Source organism: Myotis lucifugus, unplaced genomic scaffold (genome assembly GCF_000147115.1).
Source record: "Myotis lucifugus unplaced genomic scaffold, Myoluc2.0 scaffold_167, whole genome shotgun sequence".
Lineage (NCBI taxonomy): Eukaryota > Metazoa > Chordata > Mammalia > Chiroptera > Vespertilionidae > Myotis > Myotis lucifugus.
Window position 1 is genome coordinate 1,376,220 of NW_005871215.1, and position 27,910 is coordinate 1,404,129.

Genomic DNA, 27,910 nt, shown 5'->3' on the forward strand with positions numbered 1-27,910 from the left:
TACACTTAAATGTCCACTAATAGAGACAACACAAAACGTGCATATTTATTCAGCAGAATACAGTGGTTATAAGGAGATTATACAAATCAAAATAGAGCCCCCAGACACAGTGAGTGAAAATAAAGGATACAGACAGCTTGAAGATATTTATGTACATTTTTGACACCAAAACAATATTATTTCCCTATACCAGGTAAAGATGTAAAGAATGGGTGAATACATAGATTCATTGTGGTGGTTGCCTCTGTAGAGTACAGAGGGGAACAGGACTGAGAATTGGTTACATAAGGAATTTGACTTACATCACAATATATCTTAAAAGGGGGTGCATTACTTTTGGGTGATGGAAATGTAGGCATCTGTTATTTGTACTTTTTGGTTACTTTGTCAAATTTTCATTTGCAGCGCACTTCCCCTGGTGTTCAACTGTGCTGTTCCAATACTGGTAGGAAAACTGCTGGAGCCCAGCAGAATGCTAAACTTCATACATTTCAATGATGTTCAAAGTAAAAGCTGACCATACATCATTTTAGCCTTAACTGACAAACTTCAGCATTCTTTTCTTTTTCTTTATGTATTTTTATTGATTTCAGAGAGGGAGAGATAGAAACATTGATGAATCACACTTCCTACCGGGGCTCAAGCCCGCAACCTGGGCATGTGTCCTTGACCGGATTCAAACCCTGGACCCTTCAGTGGGCAGGCTCTATCCAGAGCCAAACCAGCTAGGGCTTAATTCTTTTCTAAGCTGAGACCCAGAGCATTCATCAACATGCACACTGAAGAGTAGACTACGTGTAAAGCACTTCTTCATTTAGATACGGATTTTTTGTTTGCTTATTTATTTTATTGTTGATAATATTACAGATGTCTCCCCATTTCCTCTTTTGCTCCCCCTCCACCTAAACCCCAAAGGCCTGGGATAGATAAGAATTTTTGAGGGTCCAATCATATGCTTGAAATTAAGTTAACCAAAATCCCTTTTCTCCAGTGCCACCTGGTGGGAAAAAAGAGGCAATCTCATGCGTGCCTTCCACAAAACCCCCACATTTGCAGTTCTCAGAGTACAGTTTTTCTTTTTCAACGAAGCACCCACTTTTATTCTGAGGCTACTGTGCAGCACCCTGGTAACTCTACTTTCTTTACAGCCTTTCTCAAACTGAATTCTCAGCCTACATATTAGACAAGAACTTCTGCATTCACCCACATTTCAAACCCTCTAGAGCATGGTTCTCAACCTTCTGGCCCTTTAAATACAGTTCCTCATGTTGTGACCCAACCATAAAATTATTTTCGTTGCTACTTCATAACTGTAATGTTGCTACTATCATGAATCGTAATGTAAATATCTGATATGCAGGATGGTCTTAGGCGACCCCTGTGAAAGGGTCATTTGACCGCCAAAGGGGTCGCGACCCACAGGTTGAGAACCGCTGCTCTAGAGGGAACAATTCCAACCATTGATTTCTATATTGAAAACGTGTCATTTTGCTTTATATAAACTTGATGGTAAGCCTTTTTTATTTAAGGGCTTTTAAAATATAACATCGACACTATAAATATGCGGTGAGAATTATAAATAGTCCCTTCTTCCAAGTATGGATGGAGATAGTACAAAACATACAGTATCTTACCGAGAGCCAATAAAATAAGCTAGGTTTTTCAGACATTAAAGGAAAATATCAACATTTTTTAAAAAGGGGGGGGGAAAAAAGAGTAACCAGATTACTAATCCCCCAATTTGCAATACTGAGTTCCTTCCTCCTTTTACAATCCAGAGACATAAGTAAGCAGGTAGTAAAAATACTCTGGAAAATGCCAATTGTACTCAGACAAATCAGTTCTAAATGGTTTTCCATTAGTGTTTTATGTGGCTATGATTCCATTTGAACTTAAAAACCTTCTAAATAGACAGCTTTTTTAAAACTGTTTCCAATTTAGTGAGAGCAGAGGATGAAAATAAGTAAAGTCAAAGGCACTCCCTCCCTCAAAGGCTCAAAACTGTTAGGATTTTGGTGTAAGTTTAAATTTAGCAAGTTTCAGTCATTTCTTTTAGATGCTCCTGCAGGTTCATACAAACACACTGAACTGTTGGTTTAACTTCTCTTTCTTTCTCAAAGTTTATGATAAAGAGACTAATCCCTGTATTGGCACTGACTGATGTAAGTTCAGATTTGCTCAGAGTTTCTGGTAAGGAACACTCAAGGTCATTCAGAAAATAACCAAACAGGCTTTTCATGTAAGCACCGTGACTCACTACTAAGACACTGGCTACTAATTCTGGAGCGCTGCTGTCTGAATTAAATTTGGAGGCACAGCTTTTTCCTAAAGGGAATATCTCTGCCAAAGAAGTTGCCAGACAGTTGCTTGGAGTTTCTAAGGGACACGATTCTTTTTTATCTGCTTCCTTCCAGATCAGTTGACAAAGAAATTCAAAAAAGTCTATTCCACGCATCTTCACCTACAAGGAGATAAAGGGTGAAGTAAAGTGACATTGTTGACTGTCTTAAAACATAAACATAAAGCCTGATTGGATTTTTCTAATGTCATAAAATACTATTTCTTTTGTTGTTAATCCTCATGAAGGTTTTTTCCATTGCTTTTCAAAGAGAGTGGAAGGGAGAGAGGAAGAGGACAGGCAGAGAGAAAGTGAAAAACATCAACGTGAGAGAGACACATCAATTGGTTGCCTCCCAAACACACCCCAACCGGGGGCAGGGAGCGAACCTGCAATGCAGGTACATGCTCTTGACCGGGATTCAAACCTAAGACCCTTCACTGTGGGGGCCGACGTTCTAACCAGTGAGCCACACAGGCCAGGGCAAAAGGCTGTATATCTATGCATTCAGCCAGTAGTTCCATGGACATTAGTAAGTGCCCACCATACTTCGGGAAACTATGAAAGCACACTGGGGACAAAGAAGAGTAAGATACAATTCCTAATTCCTAGCTCAAAGCACTCACAGTCTAGTTAGGGAAATATGCAAGTAAACAGAAGCCCATAAAACAGTATTAACTAAGAGACTACATCTGACACTTCAGTGTACTTAGAACAAGGACAAAAAAAAACCTTTTCCTTTCTAAATTTATAGAAATTTTTTACATGAAAGTAATGAATAGGGGGGAAATAACCAATAATACAATTCAAAAGCAGAATGGTCCAAAGAAAGGCAAGCCGGGTGATGATGTCAGGGAGGCAGTAGAGGCCTGAAGATTTCAGTGTGAATTAGTTTGCCTCTCAGGTGTTCTGCTTGTCATTCTTGAACGTCACCACCAGCTTTACTGACTACCACTACCACTGCTGAAGGTACTGCTTCATATTCAGAGTTTTCTTAACAGTAATATGTAATAACACACATCCTTTCCATCCACTATCAGCTATGACTGCCAACTTAAAATCAACGAGAAAGCCAGGATAGCTTAGAAAGGAAAAAACAGTATCACACAGAGTTGTTTTATAAACCAAACAACTTTCAAACTGCTTAGCTAAAATTTAGGAACATCTAAATTACAAAAAACAAACAAAACCCTGGCTGGTTTGGCTTAGTGGATAGAGAGTCAGCCTGCGAACTGAAGGGTCCCAGGTTCGAATTCGGTCAAAGGCACATGCCAGGGGTTGTGGGCTCGATCCCCAGTAAGGGGTATGCAGGAGGCAGCTGATCAATGATTCTCTCTCATCATTGATATTTCTCTCTCCCTTTCCCTTCCTCTCTAAAATCAATAAAATTTAATTTGATTTAATTAAAAAATGGAAAGTACAAAAAATGTCAGGTCCTGGCCGGTTTGGCTCAAAAGGTGGTGTGTTCAATTCCCTGTCAGGGCACATACCTAGGTTGTGAGTTTCATCCCTGGTCAGGGTGCATGTGGGAGGCAACTGATCAATGTTTCTCTCTCCCCCTTCCTCTCTCTAAAAATTTTTTTAAAAATATATTTTATTGATTTTTTACAGAGAGGAAGGGAGAGAGATAGAGAGTTAGAAACATCGATGAGAGAGAAACATCGATCAGCTGCCTCCTGCACACCCCCTACTGGGGATGTGCCCACAACCCAGGTACATGCCCTTGACCGGAATCAAACCTGGGACCTTTCAGTCCACAGGCCGACGCTCTATCCACTGAGCCAAACCGGTTCCGGCAATTTTTTTTTTTTTTAAGTCAGATTTCAGCTACTGTGACATTGGCTAGTTCATCACATGCCCCAGGGCTACGTACCTGATCTAAGGTCTCTCCTCCAGGTGGTGTGAACCCAGGGCATTCTTCCCCAGCTTCTTTGGCCATTGCCCTCAGCTCACTCAGCCCCTTGCCTTCTGCAACCCGTATTTCTGCAATATCCAATAGACAACAGTGCCTCCAGTTAACTTGCAATATAACAATTAAGTACAAGTTTATGACAAATTTAGAACAATCATCCTCATGAAGAAGTGTGGTTTCCTTCTACTTACCCTATTATATCACCTCTGAACTGATAATTCCCCACAATGATAATGGATTACTTGCATAATAAAATATTGAAGGAGACAAACCATTTTTTATAGTTTGCACTGATGATACCAGAAGAATCCAACAACACCATCAGTCAGAGTCCAATAGTAAAATATTCTTTTTTATAAGAGAATAGGCACATTTTTCCAGGTGCTCTTATAATCCTCAAGTCCAACTTCTAACATTCTCAGTTATATCTGGAGTAACCTCTATTACAAAGAGGAACATTAATTATCATCACTGGCTTTGTTTTGTTAAGAATGGAACCATCCATTGGTTCAATATTCCAAACACTACACTGAAGCATGGTAGGCAGGAAGGCCAGAGTGAAGAAGAGCAGGGAGACACGTGGCTCCCGCCCCTGCGGAGATGGCAGCGTGGTGGAGACACTAGCCTAGGAACGGCAGGAAGTGCTGTGATGGAGGGAAGTACCGACACAGACACATACAGCAGAGGCATCACTGAAGGCCCAAGCCTCGGGGTGGGTGGAAGTGGGCCAGGTTTAAGGAGCAAGTATTCCAGACCGAGTGAGGAAAGAGCACAGGCTGTCGGGGCGACGCCAGATGCCAAGATCTCTGAGAGACACGTGAACAGAGGTCCAGAACATAGACCACAGAGCCCAGCGGCCTCGATTTTCATTGAGCTCTGCAATAAACTAGCTCTGTTACTCCGAGCATGAGCTTGACCTCTGTGTGCCTTTGTTTCTGCACCTGTAAAATGGGGGCTAAAACATGAGGTTTTTGAATCTTTACATCAGGTTGTTGCAAAGATTAATAAACTTGCAGAGCTTGCAACAGGGCCAGAATGTGATGAGCACCATGTAAGTAAGTGCTCGCTAATATTATTAAACTGGCCACCAAGCACCAGGGAAGGGGAAGGAGGCAGGTGGAGACAACAGGTCAGATCCCACAGCACGCTCATAGCCAAACAGGTAAGAGCTTAGACAACCTTTGAAGACAAAAGGGAAGCAGCAGACTCTTTTATACAGGTGTGCAGCGACCCAATTTTCCAAAGATTACTCTTGCTGGTGGTGTGGATATTGGATTGAAAAAGGAGTGCAGTGAACAGGAAAATCTAGGTGACAGTGATCTAGGGGACAGAGGACAGTGAACTGCAGTAGATGGCAGCAGTGGGTTTGCAGAGAGAGGAAGGATTCAAGAACTATTTAGAGGTAGAATTGACAAGAGGACAGATGTGCCGTGTGAGGTACAGTGAAGAGTCAAAAATAAACGATTTGAACTGGGTAAAGCAGGAGCCCAATGGAGAGGAGAGTGTAGCTCACTGAGCAGGAAGTAGCTGGGGGGCATTCAAACAGAAGTAAACAGTAGGCAGTTTGATACAGTTTAGGGATCTAAGCTAAAAGTACCCATTTGGAAATCAGCTCATTAGCAGAAATCATAAGAGAGGATGTAATTACTCAGGGAGAGAGCGAAGAGATGGTGCAGCCGAATGATCAATAACACTTGCTACTCCTTGATGATGACAGGCCCTGTTTGGTGTTCACTGAATTCAAGGCGCTTTTGTTTACCATTTGAGCAAAATGAGCCTTTCCAAGCAGCACGTATGCTGGAGCTCTAGTGTGTATGTTGAGCCATAACAGAGAACATAAGCACATTAAGTAAAGTAATTGTTAAAGATGTCCTAGCCATTCTGTTACGTTTCTGTCTGGTTATGTAAGAAATCACAGGGCTGGCAGGGGCGTTAGGTGTTTTATAGGTCAGAGTTATAGAGCATAATAAAAAGTCTTCTAGGAGACCTGGAGCCAAATCTCAGAGGTGAAATTGTTCTACAGCTTTAGCTAAATCACAGTTTCAAAAAGATTCATTTCTGGTATCTAAAATGGGCTACTTATGCTTAAAATCAGGCGGTAGAACTGGGAAGCTGAGGGAGAGAGGTTTTCTTTATTTTAAATTCTTTCGTACTGTGTTAAATTCTTTTTTTAAAAAAATATATATTTTAATGTTTGTTTTTTTTTTAGAGAGAGGAAGGGAGAGGGATAAAGAGTTAGAAACATCAATGAGAGAGAAACACTGATCAGCTGCCTCCTACATACCTCCTACTGGGGATGTGCCCGCAACCAAGGTACATGCCCTTGACCGGAATCGAACCTGGGACCCTTCAGTCCGCAGGCCGATGCTCTATCCACTGAGCCAAACCGGTTAGGGCCACTGTGTTAAATTCTTACAACAAATATACCTTGCGCTTTTATAATTTAAGATGTATATCATATGATTTCACCTGGCCGGGAGATGCAGTTGGTTGGAACATTGTCCCATACACCAAAAAGGTTGTGGGTTCTATTCCTGGTCAGGGCACATACCTAGGTTGCTGCAGGTTCGATCCCTGGTTGGGGAGCATACAAGAGGCAACCGTTCAATGTTGCTCTTTCACATCTCTCTGCCCCCCACCTTCCTCTCTCTCCAAAAAAAAAAAAAAAAAATCAATGAACATATCCTTGGGTGAGGATTAAAAATTTTTTAAAATGTATATCATATGATTTAATCTATATATCTATATATACTAGAATATGCTAATTAACCGGGACACCGTAACGGGTCGATCAAACAGGAGGAGGTTGCACACGGAGCGTCGGGGGCGGGGCACAGGGGCCTCCGCACACCTGCGCTGGGGGAGGGCTTAATCAGAAGTGGCCATTGCTGCTTCAAGGGCCAGAGAGGGAGGCAGGGCCGACCAGCAGCGGTCCTGGCTGCTGCGGGGCCCAGGGAGCGAGGCAGGGCCGGACCGGAGACTTGAGGGTGCACAACGCTGCACAATTTCGAATCGTGTGCTGGGCTCCTAGTAGTTAAATAAGATACTATCTATGCTATCTCTGAGAGTATGTAACAGTGACTATTACAGGATAGATCCTCAACAAATGTTAGCTGTTTCCATATTTCTAGCAGTAATTAATATTTAGCCATATGATAACCTGAGGTAGTTGTTGATGACTATGGCAAAGAATAATACATAAGCTACTTACTCTTTCTCGAAGTCTTGAATCATACTTCACTGTCATATGTTGGCAACATTTGTTCTTCTCCAAAATCCCATGCACTGTCTGAAAATCGAAAGATAACTGTTTCTCTTCTCATAAAATTAATCATTCTGGCCAAGACATCAAAATAATGCATACCTTCTTAATGAATAAAAAAGAACTAGAAATCATTTTCCTTTCTAAAAGTTACTTCTCGGTACTGCTCATCCTTTCTCTCTTCATGCCAGATTTTCATATTTCCTTCTACCCTAATTTCTAATTCAGTAGTCGGCAAACTATAGGCTATAGACCAAATCCAGACCATCACTTTTTGTCAATAGTTTTATTAGAAAACAGCCATTTACGTATTGTTTAGGCTGCTTTCACAGTACTACAGCAGAGTTGAACAGTTGTGACTGAGATCACATGACCCACCTAACTTAAAATACTTACTCTCTGGCTCTTTATAGAAAAGGTTCTGGTTCATTAATCTCCATTCAAGGTGTCTAAATTGCTGTTAAACCCATTGAGTCTTAATTTTAGTATTATTTTCAGTTTTAGAATTTGCATTTGATTTTTGTTTATATTTTCCTGTTCTCTGCTGAAATTCTCAATGCTTTTACCTCTGCATTAAATGGTTATTTTAAAGCCTTTGTCTGATAACTCCCATTATCAGCTAACGGCCATGGCTACTTCTGCTGCCTTTTGTACTTATTTATTTTTGTTCCCTTCTCATTGTGTGCTTGGTTACTTTTAATGGACAAGGGACAGTGTATTTGCAAAACTAGTAATTTAAGTCCACAACCAGCCTTATTTTTTAATACCCTACCCACAAATTAGACATTATCATTGTTATTATTTTATATTATAAATAGTTGTTTATATTGACCTAAACCTTTACTAATTTCTTTGCTCATTCTTTTCTAAAACTCATACTTTCCTTCTGGAACTATTTTTCTTCTGTTATCCTGTGAAAGTTCTTTACTTTCAAGCCTATTTGTCTGAAATGCTCTCATTTCACCTCTACTCTAGAAAACATTTTGCTGGGTATAAAACTCTAGGTTAATCCTACTGTCTCTCAGCATATTAAAAAAATTACTGATACTGTCAAATTAGTTGATAGCCTAATATTGGTGTTTAGTACATGATACTTTTCCTTTCTATTCTTTGGAGTTTTGCAATTTTGTTTTAAGTGTAGATGTAGGATTTTCTTTATCCTGTGTTTTGTTACACTTTCTGGATCTGATCATTTGTTATCTTCCAACAATTCTGTAGAACTATCTATCAGCTTTGTCCCAAGAAACCTTTATAAAGATTTTCCTCGTTTTCTTTTTTCCTTAATTTAATTTTTAATTGTTGACATTATAGATGTCACCCATTTGACCCCCTCCATCTAGACCCCACCCTCCCATCCCTCTGGCCCTCACCACACTGTTGTCTGTGTCCATGGAGTATGCATATATGTTCTTTGACTATTCTCTTCACCTTCTTTCATCCCACCTGCCAACTTCCCCGCCACCCCCAATCTGTCAGTCTGTACCATGTATCCATGTCTCTGGTTCTATTTTGTTTGTCAATTAATTTTTTTCATCAGGTTCCATATAGAAATGAGATTATATAGTATTTTTCTCTGACTGGCTTATTTCCCTTAGTATTATAATCTCCAGGTCCATCCATGCTGTCATAAAAGGCAAGAGTTCATTCCTTTTTACAGCCACATAGTATTCTATTGCGTAAATAGATTTTTTATTGATTTTTTAACAGCGAGGAAGGGAGAGGGATAGAGAGTTAGAAACATCGATGGGAGAGAAACATCGATCAGCTGCCCCCCGTACACCCCCTCACTGGGGATGCACCCACAACCAAGGTACATGCCCTTGACCAGAATTGATCCCGGGACCCTTCAGTCCGCAGGCCGACGTTCTATCCACTGAGCCAAACCGGTTAGGGTGTACCACATCTTTTTTATCCACTACTGTACTGATAGGTACTTGGGCTGTTTCCAGATCTTGGCTACTTATCTATACTAATAATAGAGTAATATGCTAATTAGACCGGACATCTTCTGGACGTCCTCCCAGGCAAAGCCACGGTGGTGGGGCCGAGGCAGATAGAGGCAATCAGGCAGGCAGAGAGCGGTTAGGGGCAATTAGGCTGGCAGGGGAGCAGTTAGGAGCATCAGGCAGGCAGAGGCAGTTAGAGGTGATCAGGCAGGCAGGCAGGTGAGCAGTTAGGAACCAGTGGTTCTGGATTGCGAGAGGGATGTCCGACTGCCAGTTTAGGGGTCCCGGATTGGAGAGGCTGCAGGCCAGGCTGAGGGACCCCACCCCCATCCCATGCACGAATTTCATGCACCGGGCCTCTAGTTGCAAATAATGATGCTATGAACATACAGGTGCATATATTCTTTCTAATTGGTGTTTCGGGATTCTTAGGAAATAGTCCCAGAAGTGGGATCACTAGGTGAAAAGGTAGTTCCACTTTAATTTTTTTAGGAAACTCCATACTGTTTTCCACTGTGCCTGCACCAGTCTGCATTCCCACCAACAGTGTACTAGGGTTCCCTTTTCTCTACATCTTCACCAGCACTTATTTGCTGATTTACTGATGGTAGCCATTCTGGCAGGTATGAGGCAATATCTCAATGTGTCCTCTATGGGTTTTTATTTTTTAAATAGAATTTTTATAAATTTAGCTTTTAGGTTAGTTCTATAATCAATCATAAGTTAATGTTTGTGTTATGTGAGGTAAGAGTCAAAGTTCATGTTTTTCCATATGGATAGCCCAATGTTTCAGCACCTTTTATAGAAAAGATTATCCTTTCAATCACTAAATTACCTTGGTACCTTTGTCAAAACCCTAAACCAAAAACACTCAAAAATAAATGACCATAAAAATATGGTGCTATTTTAGGTCCCTCAACTTTTGCTTGAGAGAAAGTCTTTATTTCACCTAATTTTTCAAAGAATTTTCACTGGGTAAATATTTGGGAAAATTTTAGTCATTACTTATTCAAATTATTTGTTTTAACCCTCATACTCATGCCCCACTTCCCTTTTGTGATTTCAACTACATGTAAATTAAATTGCTTAATGTCATACTATACTTCTGAGACTTTTCAATGTTCCTTTTCTAGTCTTTTTTCCTTTTTACAACCTTAAAATATTGTTTCTATGTCTTCATGTTCACTAATCTCTTCTTCGACAGTATCTATTCTGCTGTTAATTCCATCCCATAACATTTTCATTTCAGAATATCGTATTTTTCATCTATAGAAGATAAATTTGATTCTTTTATTCTCTATTTCTTTCCTCATTACATTCCTCTAAGGGTAGTTTAGCCTCACTTATTAAGGTGTAATACTATGACAACTCTACTCTATGCTCTATGCATTCAATGAAATCTCTCCACTTTAGCTGATGGGAAATCAAATTGAGCTCTAGGAATTGTTCAGCTTACAACTTCCCCAGCAATTGCTCTCCCCCCTGAAGTTGTGTTTTGTCTGGCCACAGGCAGTTACACCCTACACGTGTGCAAATTAAGTCCACCAAAGATTCAAGGGGATCCCTACACACATTTCAAGACTTCTTTCTTTGTGCAGCTCTCTCTTCCAGTACTCTGCTCCATAAATGTTAGTTACTTAACCTTTCCAAGCTCTATCACCTAACTCACTGAGACCATTGGGCTCTATGTGGCTTCTCCTACCAGAGTCTGGGAATTGCTTCAGCAGAAAAGTCAGGACAGTCCTAGGGCTCACCTCGTTTGTTTCACTTCTTTTGGGGATCATAAACCCACATCGCCTGAAGTCCAATATCTGAAAATAGTGTTTCACAAATTTTGTCCTATTTTCTAGTTATTCATGTGGGAAGGCTAAACCCAGCCCTGTTATTCCCTCGTAGTTGTCACAAAATTGTCCTTCCATTGAGCTTTTAGAAGTTGACTTGGGTCCTTTTTAAATCTCTAGGTAATTTTTATACCAATCTGTTCCCTAAAGATATTTAAGATACTTCAAAAAATGTCTCGTATTTATAGTTATTGTTTTTTAACTGTATCTAGTAATTCCAACATCTGATGCCTTTGTGTGTTAAATTCTCCTGCCTATTGTTTCTTCTGGCTTTCTCTCTCGACACCTTCTTTGTCTTTTTTTTAGATAGCTTTTCTCAAGCTACTCTAATTTAAAATTTACCAAAATAAAATAAAGTACAATGGGAAAAAAAAGTTCTGTTGAGGAGAGGGGAATATTGGGGGTAGTCTGTATGTGATTTAATTCCCTATAAATTCTGGTAGCAGATTTTTCAAGGTTACACTGGTGAAACTCTTGACTCATCACCCTAAACCTCCACTCTAAACTTACTTGCTTTGTCCTGGTGAGATCACTGGAGAAAACATGAGTAAACTTCACATTATTAAGAAATATACCAGCAGCAGCTGCTTGTTTAAATCCAGTTTCTGAAAGAGGCTCATCTACTCCTTGTCCTGTGGGATTAAGAAAAGAAACAATATCATTCAGAAATATAAGATATGCAAATTAACTCACATGTAAGAGACTATAAATGCATTTATTTATATTTTATTGAAATATTTCCTTGGGTACTTTTCCACATAACATTCCAGAGAACTGACCAGTAAAATTAAGCTATCTTATCTAATAAAAGAGAAATATGTAAATTGACCATCACTTCACAACACCCACAGCCAATCGGGAGTGAGTATGTAAATTAACCTGACAAAGATGGTGGCAGCCCCACCCCTGGCCGCTCTGGGCAGCGTGCCTCCTCAGGGCCTCCCTGCCGTACTCCACACCTGTCAGCCATCCTTGCAGCCTCCCTGTGGCCCAGCCCCCGGCCTCAGAGGCAACCCTCTGGTGCCTGAGGTCATAGCTACCAGTGTCTGGCGTCTCCCTCTACCCCACCACTGCCCCGCTGCTCTGGTAAACAAAACCCTAGCTTTGGAGCAGCTCTGCAGGTGCAGACGCTCATGGGAGCTCACTCAGTGCACAGTTAGCGCGCCCCGGGAGCCCCGGGCCAGCCAAGGGGCGATGGTGGCAGCTGTGGCGGCAGCGGCAGGCAGCTCAGCTTTGTTTTGAATAGATGAAAGAGGCCACCTACACAGTAACCCAAATTATCAGACCTCCCTCCTCCCTATCTCGCCAAATCAAGAGGGGAGGGGCGATGGGCGCGAAGGGAGGGCGGGCGGGCAGGAGGCGGAGGGCGGAGGAGGAAGAGGATGAGGAAGGGGGCCAGTTGCATCCCACTTTCACAATGGGAAAGTGAAATGCACTAGTGCACCCAACCTCTCCAGTCCTCCCCGCTTGCCTCGCTCCCCCTACCTCTTCCCCTCCGTGCCTCCCCAGGAGCACCAGCGCTGCACAGAGGAACTCTCTGGAGAAGGAGGGCTAGGAAGAAGCGGCGCCAGAGCGCGCAGGGCTTGCCACTGCCGCTGCCACTGCACAGGCTGCCAGAGCGAGCCCCCCCATCACCGGCAGCCAGGGGAAGAAAGGCCTATACTTGCATGAATCTTCGTGCATCGGACTTCTAGTAATCCTATAAAAGGCTCAAGTATTCAAATTTTTCCAAAAGAATGTTTGCCTAATGGGAATTATATGATAAAAAATTCAACTGTCTCAAGCTTTCCACTTTCACATTTTCCTATCCCTTCAGTAGCTATATTTTGTTAATGCTGGCTCTTATCTCATGTTCTCAACTTAGGTGTTATATTTGGGTGGTAGGATCATCACCTAAGAAAGTTTTCCCTCGATCTCCATTGGCCAAATGTTCCGTATTGTATTACTTTCCCCTCCCTCATTCCCACCCTCCCTCCCTTCTCCGTTTTCACTTAAAAAAAAAACTTTATTTCCATTAGATACTCTGAAGGCTTATCCTACTACAAAAGAACTAGAGAGAGAGAGAGACAGAGACAGAGACAGAGACAGAGACAGAGAGACAGAGAGAGAGATATGCATTCCTGGGCTCACAGGATATAAGGAAAAAGAAAATCTCCATGAGACAAAGCAAAAGAATCCAAAAAACCCTGAGCATAAGAAAATGGAGTTCCTGTGATATTAGCACAGGGGTGGGGCAGGGGGTGGGGTGGGGGGGAAGGCTGATTGACACAGCAAGGTGGGAGAACTGGAGAACTGCACTGAATATTCCTGGAAATCAGGGATCCTGTAAGGGAGGCTAATGCAATTTCAGGTCAGCAGTAAAATAAAGTGCAAATCCTTTTCAGAGCAAATCATCTATACTAATAAAAGGGTAATATGCTAATTAGACCAGATAGACTGGACATCTTCCGGACATCCTTCCAGACAAAGCCACAGTGGCGGGGGCCGAGACAGAGGCAGTTAGGGGCGATCAGGCAGGCAGGCAGGTGAGCAGTTAGGAGCCAGCAGTCCTGGATTGCAAGAGGGATGTCCCAGATTGGAGAGGGTGCAGGCTGGGCTGAGGGACCGTGCCACTCCCCCCCCCCCCCCCCACACACACACACACAGATTTTGTGCACTGGGCCTCTAGTTCTCAATAAAGGGTAACAAGTTTTCTATTAATTTAGAGCAAATAATAGTTTAGTCAAAGACTTAATCACACAAGAAATTAATCCATCATGAATGAAAGTCATAAAAATCATAGCAGATTTAGAACCAGTAACACTTCTAACATTGAAATCAGAAAATACAGACTATAAAATAAGATTAAGGCAGAATGACAAAAATGAGCAAACACAAACTCATAAAAAACTACCAGATAAGGTTTGAAACATGGTGGATGATGTGGAGCAGCAACAAACTACCAACACTGTAGAAGAGCCCCTGGATCTTATCAGGCTCAGCCTGGATGAGCGAATTTATATGAAAATGAGAAATGACAGAGAGCTTCAAGGTAGATTACATGCTTATGATCAACATTTAAATATGATATTGGGAGATGTGGAAGAAACTGTGACTACTACAGAAATTGATGAAGAAACATATGAAGAGATATATAAATCAACAAAACGCAATATTCCAATGCTTTTTGTCCAGGGAGATGGTGTTGTGCAGGCTGCCCCTCCATTGAGAGTTGGTTGAAACAAAGAATATATCCTGTGTGGAAATTAGGAGACTTTATATGATTGCATCTTTAAAGGTAGAAGATATTCAAAAGAGAAACCTGCGTAAATTTTGATATAAAGAAATGACCAAGGATTCTTCTGCTCCTGAAATGAGTTTATTTGCACATAACTCACAAATTCTTAAGCTAAATGGCATTTTTATTTTTCTCCAACTCTTCCAATAAATGTGATCACCAAAAACAAACAAACAAAAAACTATCAGATAGCCTTCTAAAAGAACCAAATAGATCTTTTAATAATGAAAAATAAAATTCCTGAAGGAGAAAAAAATTTCCTCAATGGATAAAGGGAGATCCAGTTGCAAAGTGACTTAATAAACTCCAAGACAGGCCTGAATTCATACCCAGAATACAGGCTGGATACAGATGGAACGCATCTCTGATCTATTAGAGGCTTGACAGAAAAAATGAAAATTCCTAACTATGAAGAGACTAGAACAGGGGTGGGCAAACTTTTTGACTCGAGGGCCACAATGGGTTCTTAAACTGGACCGGAGGGCCGGAACAAAAGCATGGATGGAGTGTTTGTGTGAACTAATATAAATTCAAAGTAAACATCATTACATAAAAGGGTACGGTCTTTTTTTTTTTAGTTTTATTCATTTCAAATGGGCCGGATCCGGCCCGCGGGCCGTAGTTTGCCCACGGCTGGACTAAAGGCCCGGCGCACAAATTCATGCACCAGTGGGATCCCTCAGCCTGGCCTGGCTCTCCGACATCCCCCGAGGGATCCCGGATTGTGAGAGGGTGCAAGCCAGGCCAAGGGACCCCACCAGTGCATGATCGGGGCCGGGGAGGGACATAGGTTGTTGGCCAGCCGGGGAAGGACTGCGGGAGGGCTCCAGGGCGTGTCCAGCCCATCTTGCTCAGTCCCGATCTGCCGGACCCCAGCAGCAAGCCAACCTACCAGCCAGAGCATTTCCCCCGCTCCTGGTGGTCAGTAAATGTCATAGCAACTGGTCGACTGCCCCCTGGTGGTCAGTGCACGTCATAGCGAGTGGTTGAACTGCCTTAGCATATCATTAGCATATTACGTTTTGATTGGCTGAACGGCCAACCGGACACTTAGCATATTAGGCTTTTATTATATAGGAAAAATGATAGTTGAGAATTTTCAAGAAACCCACAGATAAATTAAATACAATGTAATCAAGCAGAAAAAACATTTTTAAATCCTATCCTATCTAATAATAGACAAAGATTGAAATTAACCGTACCTCCGCTACACCTCCCATTGGCTAATCAGCGAGAGATGCAAATTAGCCGCCAACAAAGATGGCGGCTAATTTGCATACTGCAGGCAGATCCCGCTATGCCGCCCAAGCTGAGATCCTGGCCTGCCGTGTCTTGGGCGGGGCCAGCGGCAGCAGATCTGAGCTGCCACTCACCCCAGCGCGGTATCCTGGCCTGCCGTGTCTTGGGCGGGCTGGGCGGGGCGGGCAGGGTGAGCGGCAGCGTGATCCGTGAGAGGGCACAGGTTGGGCTGAGGGACCCTCCTTCCCTGCCAGTGCACAAATTTTTGTGCACGGGCCTTCTAGTATATTAAGATAAACTAGAATACCAAAATCAAAGAAGATTTTAAAAGTAGTTTCAGAGAAAGATAAATTACCTACCATGGAACACCATTTGGCTGAGAGAAGACTTCTGAAGAGAAACAATAAAAGCCAAAAAGCAACAGAATAATATCTCCCAGGTGCTAAGAGAACTGTCATTCTAAAATTACCTAGACTCGTAGTCAGCAAACTGCAGCTTGCGAGCCACATGCAGCTCTTTGGCCCCTTGAGTGTGGCTCTTCCTAAGCCTTAGGAGTACTCTAATTAAGTTAATAACAATGTACCTACCTATATAGTTTAAGTTTAAAAAATTTGGCTCTCAAAAGAAATTTCAATCGTTGTACTGTTGATACTTGGCTCTGTTGACTAATGAGTTTGACGACCACTGATAGACTAAAAGCAATTACATAGACTAAACCCAGAACTGTCTAGAAGAGAAACAATTGAAACTATCTTTACCATTAACCAGTCTGCACTAGGGGCGCTTTCGAAGAAGATACTTAGGAGTGAAGGTCTGGGATATAAAAGAAATGATAAGAGGAACTGGTAAATATACATGTAAATCTAAACAAACACTGTCTAAATAACAAATTGAACAATAATAGCTACGGCCTGTAGTTAAAAAGGACAGGACTAAAATAGTAAACAAAAGTAACATAAGGTCTTTGTATTTTTCAAGAGAGTGAATATTAATCTTATAATTTATTAAGCATGAATGGTAAAAATTTAAAGAACACTTTTAGCCATTAAAAGAATAGAAATGGCTTATCATTTCAAAGCCAGTAGGGAAGGTGAGAAGGGGTTGGATAAGGAAAACACAAACCTCGCCCTCAGGATAACTATCCTCCCCTAGCGTATCACTCTCGTCAGGTGGTTTAGACCCACAGACCTTTCCTTCCTAAGGATAATATCTAGGCTTCAGTTATATTTCAGCTCCAGGCCCAGAAAAGCAGCAAAACCAGACAAGTGACCCCTTGTTTGCCTGAGACCACCTACATTGACTAATGACCCCCTGCCCTGAAAGAGCACACCGGGTAGAGCTGATGAATATTCTTTTGACTCTCGCCTGAGACCTCCCCTAAGATTTCCATCTGCAAGAGAGAGACAAATACATCAAGACAAAGGATCCAGTGCATGCTCTCCCTCCAAGGAGCATGCCCGTGCCATTCCCGCCCCCCTCTCCTTCCCCCACAGGCACGTATCCCCTAACTTTTAAGGGACCCCATGAGATTTACAACCAGGAGAGCAATGGGCAATGGCAGCTTGTCCCTGGCAAACCCACTGAACCTCTCTCCAAGGCCCCCTTTTCTCTGACTTCGCAGTGAGCCAAAACAGCCCAGCCTAGGCTTTCCTGTTGATTCTTCTATGCCCTTCCTTGTTTTACTGTCCTAAGTATATTTTTGCTGTCACCATGGACCCAATACCCTTTGGCTCAGTGCTGTGTAGCTCTTCCCTTTGGATATCCCCATCCTCCAACCCCTTTTCCTTAAATAAATTCAATGTTTCTTTATTCACCGTCTGATATGGCTGTTTAGCCTGCCCATGCACCACTGACATTAACATTCCACATATCAGCAACCAGAATAAAAGTAAATAGACTGACTGCTCTTGCCAATTAAAAGACAGATTGTATTTTTTTAAAAGAAGAATCAAAATCAGTTACCTAGTATTTATGAGGTAATAACACTTAAGACATCAGTACACAGAAAGGTTTAAAGGAAAGGGTTGAAAAATATATTTACATACCAGGCAAATTCCAACCCCAAAACAGAGTAGCTATACTACTCTCAGAAATGCAGGACTTTATGACAAAAGTCTTAGTAAGGATTGTGGGCGTTACTATAAGTAAGTGGTGATCCAATTCACTAGGAACATATAACAATTTTTAAATTTGCATGTGCCTAATAACATAGCCTCTAACTATATAAAGGCAGAACATAAAAGCACACATTATGCCATTTCAGGTACTAAAGGATGACTTGGCCATCACAGTCAGAAATATAACATGTCTTATTCATAAACTGATATTTAGGTCATACCGGCAAATTAGTAAACTTACAAATTAGTAAAGTATAGGAGATTTGAACAACAACAAAAAAACCTCAAGGTTGATTATTTGATATATAACTCCAAACCCAACAATTGGAAAACATAGATTTTTCTCAAGCATGCAATGGTAGATTTATAAAAACCAACCATATTAACAAATTTCAAGTAAGTATTATCAAATAAATCATGCTGCCAGAACATGCAATTACACTGGAAGTGAATCATAAAAGATGAAGAACAACAAAGCAAGCCCAGCCATTGGGAAATTTAATAGATAACTGATAGGTCAATAAAGAAATCATAATGGAAATTTAAGATACTTCGTGCTGAATACTTACGAAATTGCTACATATCAAAGCTGTAGGTATGCAACCAAAATAGTACTTCCAAATATATAAGCCTGGAATGCTTAAAAAAGGGGGCGGGGGAGAGGGTATAACTTCAAGAACTAAGCATCTAACTTACCAAATTAGGAAAAATAACAAAACACACAAAAGAAGCCTTACAAAACAAGTGTGAACATGAAAGCTTTTATTCATGTTCCATTGTCAATGTGAAATGGAATGAAGGACAAGGTAGTCAGGGACATGAGTCCGAAGAATAACCTGGTGTGGACACAAGTCATTGGAAAACAAAGGTTCATTTAACTATCAGATTAGTACCCAGTAGAGGGAGTCAAGCACACTGGGTATGAAAATCAGTTTCTGCCAACCCCAGATGTCCCTAACCAAAAAAATTAAACAAAATGCTTTTATAATCTGGCTGAACGTCCACCAAAATATTCTTTAAAAGCCAGACTAGTCAGATCATTAGGGAGATTAAAAGATCTGAGTCTAAATTACAAGAAGGGAGGGACAATCTGTTCAGAATAAAGTAACCACCCGATGTGAGAAAGTTCTTTTTTAATCCTCTTTGTTACTACGAAAATTGAAATCTTAGCAGAAAAACACCACTAGCACCAGCCAGTAAACTTTGTCTCCAAATATAAAATCATCTTAAATCCGGGCAGTTATATTTTAAGACGGTTTTATCAGCTGCCTGGGCCACTTGAAGCTACCCACAAACAACGTGGAATACCACTCTTTACATACAGCTCACTTACGAGTCCTTGGTTACCATCTGCTCTGATCATATTTCTGTGGCTATAATGCTTTAATTCTGTAATCCCAGCTCATAACACAGGGCTGAGCCCATCCACCCTGCCCCGCCAGACCCGACTAACTCCCATATCACATTAACACTAAAGAAGAAAGCAAAAATAATAATATACCAACCTTGAATTACTTTCTCCTTGTTTAATCTTGTTTGTCCACTAAAGTAGAGAGGAGGGTGGGGGAAAAAAAAAACACCTTTATTAATAAATTAGGTTATTTTTAAGATGAGAAAAAAAACAGCAAAGGTAATGCTATTCACAAAGATAGCACATGAACCTTGTAACATACTTCATAATCTAATCTGTAAAATTTATTCTAAATGAATATTTGCAATCATTTAATGTATTTAATTGATAAGCTAAGAATTTCACACTGCCCAAATTAAAATGTATAGATCACGAATCAATCTTAAGTGAATTGCAGGTAGGAAATTCTGTTAAAAATGTATGTGTATATATTACTCTTGTTAAATATTCTTGTTAAAAGAAGTATGTTGACCAAAACAATTTTCCCAGGCAGAACTCAAATATGAAGGTCAGTCTGTCCACTGCTGAACAGGATGAGCAAGTCCAGAACTGAGAATAGAGTGGGGGAAAAAACGTACAAATCTTCAGACCCCTGCCTTCTCCTAGAACCTAGGTTTTCTCAAGATGTTCCACTCTGTAGTGCTGACAACTGTCTGCAGACCACACTGAAGAACTGGGGTTTGGGTAATACATGTTTAAGAATGAGAAAAAAAGACACACAACAATTTTGAAGCAAGAGTAGGGTGAAAGGACTGGAAACTTTGTCACAAAATAACAGTCAATTGGGAAGAAGGCGGGGTTACATGGACAAGACTGAGTGATAGGACAGAACTACAGTTAAAGCCACCATCAAATACACAAAAAGCTGTCAGGAGAATTCAGCCGAAGCTTCCTTGGGCTCTTTCTACATGCGAACAGTGCACAGCACTGGAGACACAGATGCTCAGGGTCTGCCCTTGTTCTGTGTGGACTCTGGACATAGAATTGGGAATAGGAGGTAAAAACAGTAAAAATGTTTCTTCAGAGCAAATGATTTCTCATTTGGAACCAAATGTCTACAGCCCCCTATTTATATCCTTCCATGTCAATGAGAAGTGGAAATCTTTGAAGTAAACTTCATCGCCATAAATCAGGCACAGGAACAAAACTGCTTGGGCTCTAGGAGCTGGGTTTGGGTCAAGTGTTTCAGTTCGTCCTCTGGCCACACCATGAGGGTGTGGCCAGCCTGGGTGAGGGGCTGATGGCTGTTTGCAGGCTGGCCACAGCCCCCAGCCACCCAAGCTCCCAGTGGAGGCTGTCTGTATAAATCCTTGATAGCAACAGCCTCTATCTCACATGACTCTTGTGATAACTGAGTGAATACAGTTAAAGTGTTTAGAATACTGCTTAGCTTTTAATAAGCACTCAATAATTATAAGAGCTTTATAGAGGCTTGGACAGAGGTTTATAAAAATAAAAAATGTAACTTAATGTATTTCTCTAATCTTTTGAAAACTGTGGAATAATATAAACAAATAAAACCAACACTCATATAATATTACCCAAAACAGATCACTGCCAGCCTCCTAGACCCTTTTCCATCACAATGTCCTCCACCCACAGAGGATCCATTATGTAGACATCTAGATGCTCCTTCACTTGCCTTTCTTTATAGCTTTCCCACCGGTGTAGAGCATAGGTTACTTTAGCTATTGTTGAACTTTATAATTAACTAGAGGCCCGGTGCACAAAAATTTGTGCACTCGGGGGGGGGGGTCCCTCAGCCCGGCCTGTGCCCTCTCGCAGTCTGGGACCCTTGGGGGATGTCCACCTGCTGGCTTAGACCCGCTGCCCAGGGGAACAGGCCTAAGCTGGCAGTAAGACATCCCTCTGGCAGCCCAGGAGCCCTCAGGGGATGTCCACTTGCCAGTGGTGAGCAGGCCTAAGCTGCAATCGGACAACCTTAGCGCTGCTGAGGAGGCGGGAGAGGCTCCCGCCATCACTGCTGTGCTGGCAGCCATCAGCCTGGCTTGTGGCTGAGCAGAGCTCCCCAGTGGGAGTGCACTGACCACCAGGGGGCAGCTCCTGCATTGAGCATCTGCCCCCCTGGTGGTCAGTGTGTGTCATAGTGACCAGTCATTCCCAGTCGTTCTGCTGTTAGGGTCAATTTGCATATTACCCTTTTATTATATGCCTGGTGCATGGGTGGGGGCTGGCTAGTTTGCCCTGAAGGGTGTCCCAGATCAGGGTGGGGGTTCCACAGGGGTGCCTGGCCAGCCTGGGTGAGGGGCTGAGGGCCGTTTACAGACTGGCCACACCCTTTCAGGGTGGGATTTCTGCTGGAGTGCCTGGCCAGCTTGGGTGAGGGGCTGAGGGCCGTTTTCAGGTTGGCCACACCCCCATCAGGAAGAGGGGTCCTGCTGGCGTGACTGGCCAGCCTGGGTGAGTGGCTGATGGCTGTTTGCAGGCTTGCCACAGCCCCTTCAGGGTGAGGGTCCTTGCTGGGATGCCTGGTCAGACTGGGTGAGGGGCTGAGGGCTGTTTGCAGCTGGTCAAGCCCCCCAGCAGGGACCCTCACCCCATGAGGGTGTGGCTAGCCTGGGTGAGGGGTTGATGGCTGTTTGCAGGCTGGCCACAGCCCCTTCAGGGTGGGGGTCCCCACTGGGGTGCCTGGCCAGCCTGGGTGAGGGGCTGAGGGCCGTTTTCAGGCTGGCCACACCCCCCTCAGGGTGGGGGGGTCCTGCTGGGGTGCCTGGCCAGTCTGGGTGAGGGGCTGATGGCTGTTTGCAGGCTGCCAAGCCCCCCAGCAGGGACCCTTACCCCATGAGGGTGTGGCCAGCCTGGGTGAGGGGCTGATGGCTGTTTGCAGGCTGGCCACAGCCCCCAGCCACCCAAGCTCCCAGTGGAGGCTGTCTGGAAGCAGGTATCTGGGATTTATTTATCTTCTATAATTGAAACTTTGTTGCCTTTAGCAGAGGCCACAGCCGGCCAGGACAGGCGGGAAGCTTGGCTTCCTCCATCACTGGGGCAACCAAGCCTCCTGCTTGCTCCAGCTCCATGGCTGCCAGCCGCCATCTTGGTTGGGTTAATTTGCATATAGCCACTCTGATTGGCTGGTGGGCGTGGCTTGGGCATAGCGAGGGTACGGTCAATTTGCATGTTTCTCTTATTAGATTAGATTGCCTCTTACAATATGTAGTCTTCTGCATGTTGCTTTTTCATTCCACTGTTCAGCCATTTGGTTGATTTGCATATTACATTTTATTATTATAGACTTCTAATAGCAAAAGATGGTGAATAACCTACATGTCCATGAACAAAGTTCCGGTTGCCTTAACAAACAGTGGTATACCTACATAATGGAATACTATGTCCCCTAAAAAGAGAGAGATTGTACGTGAAGATATAGAAAAATCACCAATATATATTATATTATTAAGTAGAAAAAGCAAGGTGCAGAGTTTTAAATCCATCTTTTTCCTCAAGTGCAAAAAAAAGAAGTCACCCTGTAAAAAATGGAATCCCAAGTATTGTGATAATTTTGTAATGACACTGCCCCTCCATCTAGCCATTTTTAGTGAAAGGAGAAAAAATAGCTCTAATATAATGAAGGGCAGAAACTGCTGCAGACATTGCTGCTTTATTAACAATCATTGGCATTCTGTTGGTCACTTCTGCCATCGAATCATTTTATAAACACTATAGAGTAGGAATCTAGAAATAGAATTTTTTTTCTAAAAACGTTCATAAATATTTAGTTTTACAGCTTTTATCAGCTTTATCAAGAGGTCTGTATAAATCCTTGAAGCAAGTATTTAACATTAGTTTGCTTGGGGAGTGGAAAAGAAAAGTAGGTGACTAAAATAGTTTTACTATTAAACTTCACTTAACCAAGTTTGGCTGTGACAGCACAGAGAAGATGAAGGGAGCTGAAAGGTCAGAGGAATATATTTTGAAGGAGTCAGGACTAACACCACTCATTTTCAAAATCTGCAGTGTGATCCATTTCCAAAACGCAACACCCGACTCTGCAAGAATTCTAATGCTTCTGCCAAGAGGTGAAGTCTTATGACCAGCCATTTATAGGCCCTACAAATAGGCATCATTCATTTCATAGATTATCACACTGTTCACTTAAACAGGTATTTGACTTTATTAGTTCGGGCTTATATTCGTTGGCATTTCTCCAGAAATCACATAGAAAGCTTAATTTCCTAAGCATATCCCTTTAAAGAATTCAAATTCAACAGACACGAGAGACAAATAGTGGGAAATTAGTATACATTTGGGGCAAGTTTTCAAAATAGATATGCTTTAGCATACATGGATATGTAAAGCCTCACCTGATATTTAATCATGAGTACAGTTTTATTCTAATTCCTCTCCACAATTAAGTCAAGTGAAAATATAAAAGATTCCAAGGGCTAGTAACATGGAGATATTCCCTGGGTATTTGAGGGGAAAAAGAACCTAATATCTCAATTCATGATATATTTGTTTATATACAGAATTAATCCTGGGTGCAAAGGCTATGATCAATCCCCAGAAAACAAATATCACAATAACATAACAATTATATGTTATCTTTATAAAAGTTTACAGGTGATTTCATATTTATTTTTGCTTGGTTTTTTTTACCCGTGGTTCTCAACCTTCCTAATGCTGTGACCCTTTAATACAGTTCCTCATGTTGTGGTGACCCCCAACCATAAAATTATTTTCGTTGCTACTTCATAACTGTAAATTTGCTACTGCTATGAATCGTAATGTAAATATCTGATATGCTATATGTGTTTTCCGATGGTTGTGACCCACAGGTTGAGAACCGCTGTTTTAGATCAACATCAACAAAAAGCAAGCTAACTGATGCTAGAGGTAGAGTAAGAAAAACATCAGTTTTGCTATCAATAACTTTAGTAATCCATTACCTTTAAGTCATTCAAGTAAATTAAATTTAGTTTGTAAAAAAAATTTAAATTTTAAGAGCCAGTTAAAACTGGAAGTGAAATGGATGGTCTGCAGGCAAATGGTTGCAAACACCTACAAATAACATGTCAAGGGAACTGGGGGCTTCAATATATAGTGTAGGTGATGGAAATGCCAACACACACTGGAGTTTTCAGCAATGCTTTGCTATAAGATAATGAGAAGTTACAGTTTAATAATATCAGTAGACTTGAAGTTTGAAATCTTGGGCATTCTATTCCAAAAATGATACACAAGGTACTTTCACTTCCAAGTATGATGAAGAACGGTAAACACACATATACAGAAACAGCACAAGATTCATAAGGGATTTGGTTGAACTTAAATTGCTTTCTTAAAGTTTTCTTGCATTACCTGAAGAGGCACTGTTCAATAAAATAATCCAACTCAAAAAAAATATTGATCATGCCATCAGTTTCAAGGTGTTTATCTTATAGAGTTATACAGAATCAGGTAATAGAACCTCAAGTGCCTAATCCCAATACTATGCTAAATGATCCAATCTTGCTGACTCCCATAAGAGTCATATTTGCCCTAACCAGTTTGGCTCAGGGATAGAGCGTCGGCCTGCGGACTGAAAGGTCCCAGGTTCAATTCCGGTCAAGGGCATGTACCTTGGTTGTGGGCACATCCCCAGTAGGAGGTGTGCAGGAGGCAGCTGAGCAATGTTTCTCTCTCATCGATGTTTCTAACTCTCTATCCTTCTCCCTTCCTCTCTGTAAAAAATCAATAAAATATATATTTTTTTAAAAAGAGTCATTATATTTAAGTATGGTAATTATCAATCAAGTTTGAAATCATTTCTTTTCCTGAAAGAATCATCAATTTTTAGCTTTGAGAATTCTAAAGGAGAAAAGAGAGATGGTCCAGATAGGGGAGCAGCTTACCCTAATCCTATAGATTGTTTCAACACTTTCATTCCACTTGCCCACAAATATAACAGAACAAAGCAAACTATTCTTATCACTATTCACAATTATATGAAGAAAAATAAAAAGCCTCTAAAATGGCTGGTGGTATTCAAGCACCCTACAAATACTAGTCTTTAATTCAATAAAATAGGATGCAGAAGAGTACAGTGGTTAAGAAGGTTGGTTGGGCTGTAGGGTCATGTTGCTTTGGTTCAAATTCAGCCTCCTCAACCCGACATATGACTTTAACCAAGTTATATGCCCTCGTCCTAACTGGTTTGGCAGTCAAGGTTACATGCCCGGGCATGTGGGCTCAACCCCCAGTAGGGGGCATGCAGGAGGCAGCCGATCAATGATTCTCTATCATCTCTCCCTCTCTCTCTCTGAAATTAATAAAAATATATATTTTTTAAAGTTACATACCCTCTTTGTATCAGTTCCTTATCTGCAAACTGAGGAACAATCTTTACTTCATTGGATTGTTGTCAGAATTACAACAGTGCCTGACACACAATTTCTTAAGGTATTTTTTACTTGTTTTCTATAGAGTCCTGTGAGCAGTCAATTTTAAAAAATCAAGCCTTTTTTAAGAATCAGGAAGGGGATAAAAATCCACCTTCATATAACTATTGTTTATTAAGAATCTGAATAGGGATCACTTGATTTTTCAAGAGGTGTTTTAACCCAATTTCCCACAAATCCTGAGCTTCAATTATGTGCCAGACTGCTGGCTGGGTCAGGGAGCCAGAAAGTGCTCTAACACCAGCAGAAAGGGCAATCAGGTCTCTAGTTCCCGTTCTGCTACTGATCAGCTTATGAGCTTAAGTAGGTCATACAATGGTCATAAGACATTCTATAAATGAAGAGGGTAGAGAAGAGATAGGGAGGAATTCGATTCCTAGTTTAGTCATTAAGATGCTGTGAATCCTAGCCGGGTCGGTGTTGCTCAGTGATTGAGCATCAGCCTATAAACCAGGAGGGTCACGGTTTGAGTCCCAGTCAGGGTACATGCCAGGATTTCCTGCTCAATTCCCAATATGTGTGAGCGTGTGATGAGGGGAGGGGAGTGTGTGTGCAGGGTGCAGCCAGTCAATGATTCTCTCTCACCATTGATGTTTCTCTCTCTCTCCCTCTTCCTTCCTCTCTGAAATCAATAAAAAGATATATTTTTTTAAAAATTAAAATCCTGTGAATCCCAAAGGGACAATTTGAGGTGATTCCCAAGGTTATCTTCTTGTAAAAGAACAGGACAGCCCTGGCCGGTTTAGTTCAGTGGATAGAGGGTTGGCCTGTGGACTGAAGGGTCCCGGGTTTGATCCCCAGTGTGGGGCGTGCAGGAGGCAGCCGATCAATGGTTCTCTCTCATCATTGATGTTTCTATCTCTCTCTCCCTCTCCCTTCCTCTGAAATCAATTAAAATATATTTTTTAAAAAAAGGACAGAAGAGATAGCAGTTAAAGTCATTTGACAAGATTAAATCACATTATTGTTCCTTGTGAGCTCCATGAAGTTAAAAATGGCATCTTATTTATGTATGTAACCCAGTCCATTGGCACATAGTGCCTACTCTAAATGTTGTCCGATAAACTATATATATATATTTGAGGATTAACAATTCTTATTAGAGCTGTCCTTATAAAAAGGTAAGTTATTTAATTCTCAGATATATTTCTTATCCTCCATTGTGCTATACACTCTATTTTTCTCCCACTTAATTCTCACATTAACCCAGTGAGGTAGGTTTTATATATCAGGAAACGGAGGTCGGAAATATGAAGTCAGTTTAGGGAAGGCCAGGTTACGAGGCTTCTAGGCGGAGCCACGATTCTCACCTCGGTCTATCTTGCTTGAAAAATCTGTGCTCTTAACCACCCTGAATTTCACTTCCCACTAACAGTCGGTAAATAAGTGAAAAGAGGGGAAAAGATGAGAGACACAAAGACATATCAGCAATTGGCTCCGTGTGATGTTAGGACAAAAATATCTGTTCGGGGTGATGCGGCCGGCTGAGCCCAGGGCAGGGCCCCTTTTTCTCTTCCAGTAAAGCAACCTCTGGAGGGGAGAGATACATCTCAGATACATGTCCGTGGGGCTGACTGCCCAGGCAAACGAGCAGGAAACGAGGAGGAACAGCAGGGACGGAGAGACGGGACGGCGGAAGGTAGCCGGCATCAAAAATAGCCTCCCTCGAGCTATTCTGCCTGCAGTCTTCGCAATCTGCTGGGGAGCAAAACGGTGCACAGACAAGCCTGAAGACAAGGTTGTCTTTCTTCAGCTTTAGCTCTGTCACCAACTGCTGGGGACCCCGACCATTTACTGGTCCGGACCTCACCTCCTCTGCACCACGGGGCTGATGATATTAACATCTGCCTCCCCGGCTCAGCGCTGCTGGGGGGAGGAAGGGTCATAGGAAACAGCACGTACGAAAACACCTGGAAAATCGCCCGTCCAAGCTAACTCCGCCAGGGGTGAGCAAGCAGGAAGAAACAGGATGACAGACCAGTGGTCCCCTCACCCACTCCACAACCCACAGTGACCAGCGGGGACAGGCTCCCTGCGAGGGCAATACTCACTGCCGGACCACAGTCAGGGCGAAGCGCGTCATCGCTGGCGTCCCGTCCTCCACGCTGCGCCGCTTCTCTGCGCTGCCGGCTCGCCGCTCCCGCACCACTTCCGCCAAACCCCGCCGGC

At 42.1% G+C, this 27,910-nt stretch overlaps 1 protein-coding gene and 1 pseudogene across 5 annotated transcripts; one reads left to right on the forward strand and one right to left on the reverse strand.

The window, feature by feature from the left end:
• Positions 1-13: 13 nt before the first annotated feature.
• On the reverse strand, positions 14-27,910 carry TIGAR (TP53 induced glycolysis regulatory phosphatase). 4 transcript variants are annotated; one of them, XM_006096065.3, is made up of 6 exons: positions 27,793-27,910; positions 19,438-19,475; positions 11,810-11,931; positions 7,458-7,539; positions 4,212-4,321; positions 14-2,461 (listed from the first exon to the last, which is right to left on the reverse strand). In XM_006096065.3, exons 1-6 carry the CDS (start codon positions 27,822-27,824, stop codon positions 2,030-2,032), a joined length of 816 nt encoding a protein of 271 aa, XP_006096127.1. In that variant the 5' UTR covers positions 27,825-27,910; the 3' UTR covers positions 14-2,029. The 4 variants fall into 4 exon arrangements, 2 of the variants coding, with proteins under 2 accessions (XP_006096127.1, XP_014317532.1); XR_001349687.2 differs by having other exon boundaries at positions 2,030-2,461; positions 7,462-7,539; XR_002831034.1 differs by lacking the exon at positions 27,793-27,910 and adding an exon at positions 27,052-27,204 and having other exon boundaries at positions 2,407-2,461; positions 7,462-7,539.
• Positions 14,207-14,736, forward strand: LOC102422101 (annotated as a pseudogene). Its single transcript, XR_001349688.2, has one exon. The product of XR_001349688.2 is annotated as a U6 snRNA-associated Sm-like protein LSm3 pseudogene (transcript).